Source organism: Calypte anna, chromosome 2 (assembly GCF_003957555.1).
Source record: "Calypte anna isolate BGI_N300 chromosome 2, bCalAnn1_v1.p, whole genome shotgun sequence".
In the NCBI taxonomy this organism is placed as follows: domain Eukaryota; kingdom Metazoa; phylum Chordata; class Aves; order Apodiformes; family Trochilidae; genus Calypte; species Calypte anna.
This window is the reverse complement of record NC_044245.1, coordinates 50,370,882-50,381,061: the sequence shown is the minus strand read 5'-3', so window position 1 is coordinate 50,381,061 and position 10,180 is coordinate 50,370,882. Positions and strand designations below refer to the sequence as shown.

Sequence of the window (10,180 nt, the reverse complement as noted above, 5' to 3'; positions counted from 1 at the left end):
TCAAAGCTGATGAGAACAGGGGTTCGGCTACTGCTGGTACCCTTACACTGGCAGCTGTCTCCCCTTTCCCCTGCTGGACCCTGGCAGAACTAAAACCCAGCAAAGCCCTGGCACAGGACTCCCATCCTCCCACCACCCACAGCTTCAGTCCCCACTGCCTTTCTTTTATTTTTCACACCCGGTCTTCCTGAACAGAAACCCTGCTTACAGAAGCAGCTGAAGATATTTTTTTTTTCTTGTCTGTGGAGGAGCAATGGTGGGAGGAGGAAGGCTTTGTGGGGCTGGGTTTTGGTTTGTATTTTCTTCTTTTTTTTTTTTTTTTTTTTTGTTTTGCAACACTAGTTGTTCAGGGGAGTGTCTTGTGTTAGTAATGCTGACTGGCTCTGACAGCTACTGTGGTTTAAGGTTGTTATTCATCCGCTCCGACCGCAGGAGACACAGGAGCCAGAGCTCTTCATCTTGGTCCTCCCAGGCCAGCAGGTTGGGAAGAGCTCCACATGGGGCACTGGGGTCTGGGGGAGTGTGGAGAGCATCCTGGGGTCTCGGGGGCATCATCCCAGTCCGGTCATGGGGTTCCCCATGGCCAGGGCTTTCTGGGTTGTGCTGGGTGGCTGCACAGCCTTCCTGAGTGGCCTGGGAGGGGCTGAGGGATGTGCAAAAGGCAGAGGCTGGGAGAGCACTGCCGTGTGCCAAGGTAGGATGCTCCATGCACCCAGTCAGAGGGCAGATGTGTGTCTCTGCCTGGCAAGAAGTCCCTGTGTCACATATAGCTATATAGGTGTGTGAGCCTCCTTCTCAAGCTGCTAATGAAACAAGGATACGGGATGCTCCCTGACCTCTAAGGGAATACAGGTCCCTGTGCTCCCTTCCCTCCTGATTTCTTCTTTTCTTTACTTTGTCAGGATGAGGGGGGCTAGGGGAACATTCCTTAATTTATTCTGCATCCTCTGGCTCCTGCTTCTGCTGAAGGCTGCCTCTTCCTCCCCTATGCCCCGTGGAAACAACCCACCGCCCCCCACGCTCCCCTCCAGGCTGTACAAAGGACACACCTGCGTCGGTACGTATTCAGGTTTTGTTTGCCTGCTGGACTAGTTCATTTGTTACCCCACCAGTGAGCTGAGAATTGCTATGTACATCGTAAATCACTCCTTTATCTATTTCAACAGCTGTACTGCAAAATACTCATAGTCTTTGGTGAAATAATCACTGAAGATTTTGCAAGGCCAGCCATGGGGTCTGGTGTTATTTTATGATTTTGTTTTTTTAGTAGCTACTTCCCAAAGTTCATGTTTTTACTCTGCAGGGAATGGTGTCTGAAAAGATAACTTTAACTTCCTTAAGTCTGGGACCTGGAAAAAAGATGTTACAGGGTGTCAGTTAGGTGGCTGTTAGGGTTCATGATGCATTTTGCTTAACTTCAGGAAACCACAGTTTTCTTCAGACTCACTCAGGGTCTCCTTGGTGATTTCACTACCTGAGAAACTCTTCCTAAGAACATTTTGTCCATTCGTGTGCCAGAGAACTTGATGGTCTGGGTGGTCAAGTCAGGATAGTTAAGTTGCAGGGGCTGTTTCTTCACATTTCCTTTCCTTTTCACAAGCACACATGCATGTTCCATACTAAAGTGGGGTGAATGTGTTTTGCCAACCCCCTCTCGTGTGACATGGGTGGTGGCAGTGATCTCCACAGGAGCTGTACCTGTGGCCTCAGCTGATTAAGTGATTCCCAAAGCAAGACCAGTAACACCAAAGTCAATGTGAACTGTGGGTATCTCTGCACTAGAAATGCCCTTAGTGTGAGACTCTATACACCTAGAGATGTAGTAGCTTGTATTTTTATGTGAGATAATGTTAAATGATGGATATGTTGTATACATCTCAATCAATAGGTTTATTTTGCCTTCTCTAAGCTTTTCAGGGTACTTTTGTGCTGTAAACTCTGTCATGGCTCTCCATCCTTCAGAAGGAAAGTCAGCCCAAGATTATTTTCAATCTGACTCAGGGAACATGATTAGAAATAATAATCCTCATCTTGATAAAACCGTTCTTCTTTCATCATTTTTGAACCATCCACAGTATCCCTGCAGATTTGGGTGCCAGAAAGGCAGGGTGAACCAAAAGCAGAGCAAAGTCAAGGCCCTGCCAGGGCTCATCCACCAGCTGGGAAATGAGAGCAAGTCATGAAAAGCAGAAATGTCTGTCAGGGTCCGGATTGTTTGGGTTCAACAGCCACACAAGCAGTGACTGAGCAGCGACCAGAGCAAGAGAGAAGTGATGGTGGTTTTTTAATGGTGAGATCTTTAGGCAGCATATTGTTGTGATGGCACAGGAAAGGTGATGAGAGTGCTTGCCTGTAGGGTTTTTATACTGGTGGGTTTTTTTAATGTCATGCATGAGCACTGTCTTCTTTTGCATTCTTTTGACTCAGCAAAACTCTAAATTCTTATAGTAACTGCCCAGTGCATTGAAGTTGCCTGGCAAAAGATAAATTGTCTTCTATTTCCCTTCCATATAGAGGAAAACTACATCACTCCTATTGCTGGGAGTGCTGGGAACATGCTGGGAACCAAACATGTTTGTTCATTGGGAAATACCAAAAAACTCACTTCCCACACCAGTTGCTCTCTCTGAGGTGTCACTTCAGCTAAAAGCATCCACATGAACTCAGCTCAGGACCAAACCAGACTGTCCACATCTCTGTGAACCACAAGCTAAAAGTGAAGTATGCAGAGCATTATAATTGTATGGGCCAAATCTGGGAGGGAAGGCTGGTGGCTGCAGTAGCCCAGACAGCCACCTCTGGGGTCCCACTGGTTAGTTCCTCTCTTGACTAACCCATGAAAGCTGTCACTGGTACCTTCACAAGTGGGAAAGGGAAAGCATCAGGAGCTGATGGTGACACTTGCTGTGGCATGGAGCAAGTGTAGCATCAGTTTTTGTGGCTGATCTGGTGACCAGTGCTCTTAGGAGCAGAAATTAATCTGAGATCAGCTTCATGTGTAGGAGGAAGATTGTAATTTCCTCTCCACATCTTGACCCCAGGCCCTGCTAGCTCAGTTTGCCATCTGGCAAGGCAGAGGGAGAGAGCCATGAGAGCTTCCTCTGCATTTTCTTGGCCTTCTGGATCAAGGCAGCATTTTTAGCATGAGAAATGTCTGTTACAAATTTATAGGAGATTTTCTTGAAGGAATGTTAAATGCAAATCAAACATGTGGTCAGGTGTCTAATTTTTCAAAGTTATTTGCCTCTCTTTTCTGAGGAAAATGAGGTGGCTGCACATTTAATAGTCATTTCTGATCCCTTCTGAGTGTGTAGCAGCTGCATGATTGAGATTGCTGTGTATAGTAGCCAAGGCTGGTCAGAAAATGGATGCTTTTTCAATAACAAGAGTATGAAAATATTTTCCATTAAGTCTTTCCACTGAAAGCATCACACTTCTTCAAGAAATATCTAGAAATGATATGACAGGAGAGCAGAATGCAGCTCTGATACCTCTGTTGAAAGTCATACAGCTTGGTTGCTTCCATCTTCTATTGCCCTTGCTAGCACCAGCGCTGAATAGGCACCCTCTGCCCCAGTATATTGTGGTCATACTGGGAAGGCAGCTGGATGCTTCAAGGGAGTGCCCTGGCCCTAGCACATCTTGGACAATGTATTTTGGGTAGGCACCTACATACTGGTGCAGAACAGGGCTGAAGGAGAGGAGGGTACATGTTCAGTAAGGTGCCAGAGTAGGCTGAGCAATTCAGACAACTCATAAGGGAAGGCTGGCCAAAACATTTCTGCTTTCAGATTGTTGCTTGTATAGAAAAGAAGGTGACTTTTTTCTTGCAAGCTCAATTGTATCAGAAAGCATTTAGACAGAAATTTTAACCAGCCTCAGTATATCTAGAAAAATTCACAGCATTTTTGCTGTATTTTTTGAAAACCTTGTTGCTTCATTCAGAGGAATACTTTTCGTAGTTGACTTGATATAAAAATAAAGCACCCGGAAAACATTTCCACCTAAAAAGGGATGCAATACTGCTGCCTTTCAGAATTATGAAAAAGAGGGAGAAAGGACATGGTGATAATCTTTCCAGAGAGAAGATCACATGTGGTATCAATTCTTGACCATCTCTAACCTGCTCTTAAATAGATATCTGCTCTCTCTTTGGCTCTGTCACTAGAAGAATTTTCCCCAGCATATGACAGTCTCTTTTCTGCATCATCTTTTCTGGCTCCCCAGGCTAGAAAAATCCCCCATATTTACATATGTGTAATCAGCTCAATAATAGGTTTGAATTTTGTTTCTGGGTCTGTTCCTGACTGGCAGTGTGACTCAAGGGATTTTTTCAGGACCTTTTGAGGTCCTTTTGAGAGATGCAGCCCAGCAATTTCAGTGGGGCATTCTGAGGACAAGATGGTTTGTATATTTCTCACAAAGTTAAGTATGAATGATTCAGATACTCTGCTCTTTGACTTTCTCCATCTGTTAAATGAGGAAGATAATGCCCATTTCACAGGGCAAATAAAGTTTTACTTTGAAGTAAAAAATTTTTACAAAGTTAATGTTGAGGTACCCAAAAACATTAGTAACTGTTGACACCAGTGTTACTTGAAACATTTTTCAATACTCATTTTTCTACTGTTTCTGATTAGTTTTTAAAGTTTTTATTCCACACCTCCCACCACCAGGTTTTATTCCACCACCTCAAATAATGACAGAGCCAAGAAATTTTGCTAATTGTCCTGTTCTCTAGCAAAGGTGACTTCATCCAGAAGTATGTGAAGAAACCTCAGGAAAGGCAAAAGCCTTGGAGGACTCAGAAAGCAGGGGTGACACTGAGAGACAGAAGGGAGTGGATGTATTCATAAAGATATGGTGAAGAAAAGAAGTTCAAGGGATTGTAGACAAGTCCCTTAAAAAACAGTTCTTAGAAAAATCCTGCAATAGTTGATGAAACTTCATAAAAAGCACCTTTCGAAAATAAATTGGAGTGAGAGCCTCACTAGATTTATCAAGGAGGAACAGTGTCAGATCAATCTAATTTTCTTTGCTGATTAGATAATGGTGTGTAGACACGGAAGAAGTAGTAAATGTTACAGCTGGACTTCAGTAAGGCTTTTGGCACCATCTCAGTGCTAATCTGATGGCTGAGCGATATGTTACGCTGATTAAGCTTCTACAAGGCAGGACAAAACCAGTGGGTGGCCTTGTTCAGAGAGTAATTACAAGTGGCTCTTTCCCTAAGCATAAGGACGTACAAAATGAGGTGTTTCTTGGACCTCTATTTTAAACATAGTGTCACTCCATATGGGCTATTAAATTATCATTTCATAGACATATGAAAAGATTTCACATGCAATGAAGGGCGAATTAAAAAATATCTTGAAAACTTGGACTATTTGCTCCCAAAAAAGATCATTTCAAAATGAGTATGCTGAAGGCACTTCAGCACAAGCAGTCACAGGTAGTGGATGAGGAATGATTGGCTGGGTAGCATCCCTGGGGAAGATCATCTGGGCTTGTAGTGGCACACTGTCGTGAAGAACACACACTGCATACGCTGAAACCTGTGAACAAAAGTTAGCTTGCAAAACGTGGAGTAACCCACTATCTTTCTCAGCAGTGAAAAAGCCCCAGAGGAATTTCTGCCTTCCCTTTTGGGCTGTGTGTCAAGAATGAAGCAAAGTGACAGGAGGTTTCAGAGAAAAACAAACAAGCTATAAAGGAATACCAAATAAATTAGAGTCGACTAGTCTAGAGAAGAAGAACTTGAGAAAATGACATGGCATCTATCCTCAAAAGCATTAAAGAGGTGGTCCATTCACCACCAGGTGGTCAGGAGGTTCATGACAATTAAGGCAAGAAATAACAGAAATGGATGCCAAAAGGGGCGCTCAGGGTAGAAAGAAAATTTTCTAGTGGCAGTGATCAGTGAGCACTGTCATGAGTTCCTGAGAAAGCTGTAGAAGACCTCGGCAGAGATCTTAACAGATCTGTGTCTACCCCATCCCTTTGGAACAGCACAGATGCCCCGGATTATCCGCTCAGGCTGAGGCTTGTCGAAGATAACTTCTTCTAAGCTGGATTTCCAGGGGTTCTGCTCTGTGACTGTGAGATCCATTTGCAAATAGCAGGGTTTATTTATTTTCTCCCCAGCAGCAGGCTGCCCTGCTCTTTTGGCGTTTAACTTTGGCTGCCCTTTTTGTAATGAGGCAATTAGTCAGGGAGCGCTCGATACAGCCGAGCAGCAGCGCTTTCCATCTTCCTCTCCAGTGAGCGGAGATCCTGTGGGTCAGCAGCCAGGAAAGCAAATTTCCCCATCTTTGTGCTCAATACAATGCCATTCTCAGCAACCTTTGCAGGTCACCTCTCCCATTCACCCATGAGCACATAATCCCTGGAGTACAAAGCAGTGTGTTTGGTGTTTGGCGTTTTCTTTTGGTTTTGTTTTTAGTTTTTTTTTTTTAAATGTATTTTCAGCTCTGGTTACATTAAAGCACAGATGTTTCCCAGCTTCCCAGCAGCCTAAAAGGCCGACCTCTACCTGTGTTGATTTGTGTGACAGTCGGTGTCCCCAACACTTTGCTTCTGCCTTGCTGTGTGGGGATGCAGGGATGAAATGTGCCCCACAGAGAGGCAGCAGGACCAGTGCCCTTTGGAGGTCCCAGGAACTCTGCACAATGGAAGGTGCCAACTGGAGCTGGAGGTTTTTAGTGACTGTGCTGAGACAAAGGGGCTGTGCACAAATTGTCCAGGGAGGCACCATGACAGAATGTATCATTTACAGCTCAGTGAGTTCAGTAAAAAGGCCGTGCCCAATATCAATGTGTTTTACTCTAAAAGGCTGGGATCAGCTTTGATTGCAGCTAAACCAGTGCCAAGCCACAGCACCTCTCTTCTCTTCACTGGCATTGCTCAGCTTGCTTACTGACAAAATCTGGTCTGGTGATCAGTAATAAATATCAAATATGATAATAACATACTTTTTCCTGTGATTATACTTCAGATATAAAAAACAGGAATGTTACTAGTGCAGTGGAGATACTAAAGCAGCTATTAAAATGGGAATTTTTTTTCTATGTCTATGCATATATTTTAACAACTGATGGTAAAAAATTCCATTTTCAAGATCACCCCAAGTCTGAAACTCAAAGTTTCTGGCTATAAAACACAAAAATATCTATTGATCACAATGAGATGTATCTGTGTGTAAATACACTCATTTGTGTTTATATGTGCATTTGTATGCATGGGTCATCTCGAATGTTCTACGTTACTGATGCTTGCTGTTAGGTCTCTTTTATAGTCTTATTTATTTAATACTGACTGTTTGGTTGCTGATTACCTTAACATATGTTCCTCCTATTCTTGTTCAAATGTTAGTCTTAAACAGAACTTCAGAAAAACCTTTTATGTTTAAGGCAATTTTTTTCAGTGGTTTTAGGACTTGTATATCTGAAAAAACTTTTTACATCCAGAATTTTGAAATCTTCCAACCTTTGTGACAAGGTTGATTTTATCTGGTTACATTAACTCCCTTTGCCACCATTCAGGCTTCAGTAAATTTTTTATATCCTTTCCTGATTCAGTAAAGAAAAATATGTTAATGGTACACATACATTTATTCTATTAATTAATGCAAAAAGCTTTTCCATTGGAAATGCCTGGGGTTATAGGTTTTGTTAAATAGGGCCCTTTGAAGTGTGATTTTGGAAACACTAGGGATACATATGGCTGGCAGATTTGGATACCAAAGTCTTCCACTAGATGGAAACTGACTTTTCTGTACCAGCAAAAACTGTACTAAAGTCCTTATCAGGTGTCTTAAGGAAACAATAATGAATAAAGCTGTGGGGTTTGGGGGTCTGAAGTGTCTCACTGCTATTGCATGAACTGCAGAGGCATAAGCAACAAAAAAGATAATGAATATTTCTGGTTCTGTTGCAGAGCTAAAATGCACCCCAAATACTGCTGTACTCAAAATGTCTTTTAAACATCTTTGGACAGTGTAATGTAGGTAATTTTATGCCCAGTGGCCATTATAGTGTACCATTTAGCATTTCCAAGATATCTTATGGCAGTTGGTAAATTTGGGGGTAAAAGATCTTGTATATACCAACATATTTGAATGTGTATACCTATAATTATATTCCATCACATCAGTATCTCTGTGAAATACATTAGCATTGTAAATGGAGTAGGAAGCAAAGCTTGGGGTCAAAGACTTTGGCACTCAGATCCCTTTCTAAATTACCTTTCAAGGCAACAAATCCTCCAGCTGTGCATGGGAAATAATTATCCTAACTTTGAATATACAGTTATGTCATGGAAATCTTGAGGTTATAAAGGGTTGTTCTTTCAAAGTATCAGCTCCATGCTGGGAAGCAGTGAAAGAAGGCAAAATGGGTGTTGGAAAGTATTAGGAAAGGAATATATAGTGAAAAAGAAAGCATTCCTGTATTGTAACTTTGCATATCTCTGGTCTGCCTGTACCTAGAATACCTAGAATATGTCCCCATGTCAGAGGAGAAAAACCTTATTTCTTCTTTGCTTCCCATTTGAATGCTTTTATTTCAAACAGGAGTATTCTTTTCCAGATCAACTGGGACTGGATTAGATTACTTTGGACAGAGTTGGTTTTCCTCTAGAGCAACAAACACCTGCACCAGGACTCTCAGTATGGTCTGGTAGACTTTGGAGACAGGTTCTGGGGACTCCTCACCTGTAAGTTTTAGGATATGTACTGGAGCCTATGATAATATATAAATAGAAGAAGCAAAGACTGTGTTCTGGGAAAACTTTATCTTCTGTATAAAACCAGGAATGTGATAGATGGGTTCATTTTCACAGGGCCTTCGCTGCTGTAGGCAGTATTTGAGCTTTGTCAAGCTAGACTCCTGTTCCTGCCCCACTGGGAGTGAGCAGGGTGACCACAGCCTGGCTGGCAGGGTTTGTGGAGAGCTATTTGTGTCCAAGGCCACTTTTTTTTTGCACCTTGTGCTTCAGGAAGTATGTTTAACTTATGTCTGGGAAACAGTGATATGGCTGGAGGAAGAAGAAAAGTCTCCAGCACCCAAGAACTCAAGCAAAAGATGGCAAAGAAGGATGCATCAGGTATCAAAAAATCCCATTTAACAGAGTTTGACTCAGGAAACAAATCTGAGACCTGGAGAGGCAGCTTTCACTATCCAGACACTTCTTGACATCCCCAGGTATAATGCTAATTTTAGAGCCTTTCAAATGTGTGCGGCAGAAGTGGATTAAGTTAAATAGTCTGCTCAAACTGCCAGAGGCTTCACAGCTAAGAAATGAGTTTCTCTAGTGCTGATTTTATTATTGGGATTTGATTTTTTTTTTTCTGAGCTTATGGGAAATGTCATTTTATTATTCCACGCTATTTTCAAATACATGGAGAGAAGTACTTCCTGGCATGTGAGTTTTCAGATTACTGCTGCTGAGCAAAATGGTTATGGTTTTCTCTTATTTCTTCAGAAATTAATAGCAGATGGGACACACTATCACTAAAAGAGACAGGCATTTTATTAATTCTGGAGTCTAGTTTCTAATGGCTAGCAGGCATTATAATACCAATTAATTCCTTCCTGAGAAAACATCCTTCAGCCTGTCAAGACATTGAAACCTATTATTGAAGTGCAATAGCAGAGTCAATTTCTTGAAACTTGTTTCTAAGGAAAATCGGGTGCAACTGTAAAAATTTTAGAGCTTTTTTTTTAGCCTTTAGTTATGAAGGTGATCTACATTGTTTTATATGTGCCCAGCTTGTTATGAGAAATAAATCATATCTAAATATCTGCTAAATTAAATACAAGCAATAGTTGCCAATGACTAGACAGATCTGGAAGTGCTTTTCTACTGATGCCAGCGTATTAAAAAGGTTGTATTTGTATACACATCACAAGTAATTAAAGCAGTGAGATTTCTACAATCCAAGACAAATTATTTTCTCCTTTCCTTTCAACTAATTAATTCTTTTCCGCTTTTAGTCAGAAGAATTAAGACCCAGGCTAGGGTAACTAGAACTAATTAGCATTTCTGATCGTACTCGGTATTCAGGGAGATTTCTGTAGATTTTGTTAGAGGGTAGTGGCTTCTTATGCTGCAGCCAACAGTGAATTCTTTTTCTGTCACTAAATCCAGAGAAATTATATATATATATATATTATATATATAT

The 10,180-nt window shown here is 41.7% G+C and overlaps 1 protein-coding gene across 2 annotated transcripts in view; it reads left to right on the top strand.

The window, feature by feature from the left end:
* The first annotated feature begins 370 nt into the window (after positions 1–370).
* The window catches only part of AOAH (acyloxyacyl hydrolase), a 74,505-nt gene continuing 64,695 nt past the window's right edge, over positions 371–10,180 (top strand). The window contains exons 1-2 of one of the 2 annotated variants that reach the window (XM_030445428.1): positions 371–480; positions 903–1,057. In XM_030445428.1, the coding sequence (XP_030301288.1) occupies positions 371–480; positions 903–1,057 (265 nt within the window). The remainder of the gene's footprint in view (positions 481–902; positions 1,058–10,180) is intronic. The other variant, XM_030445429.1, reaches the window with a different exon arrangement.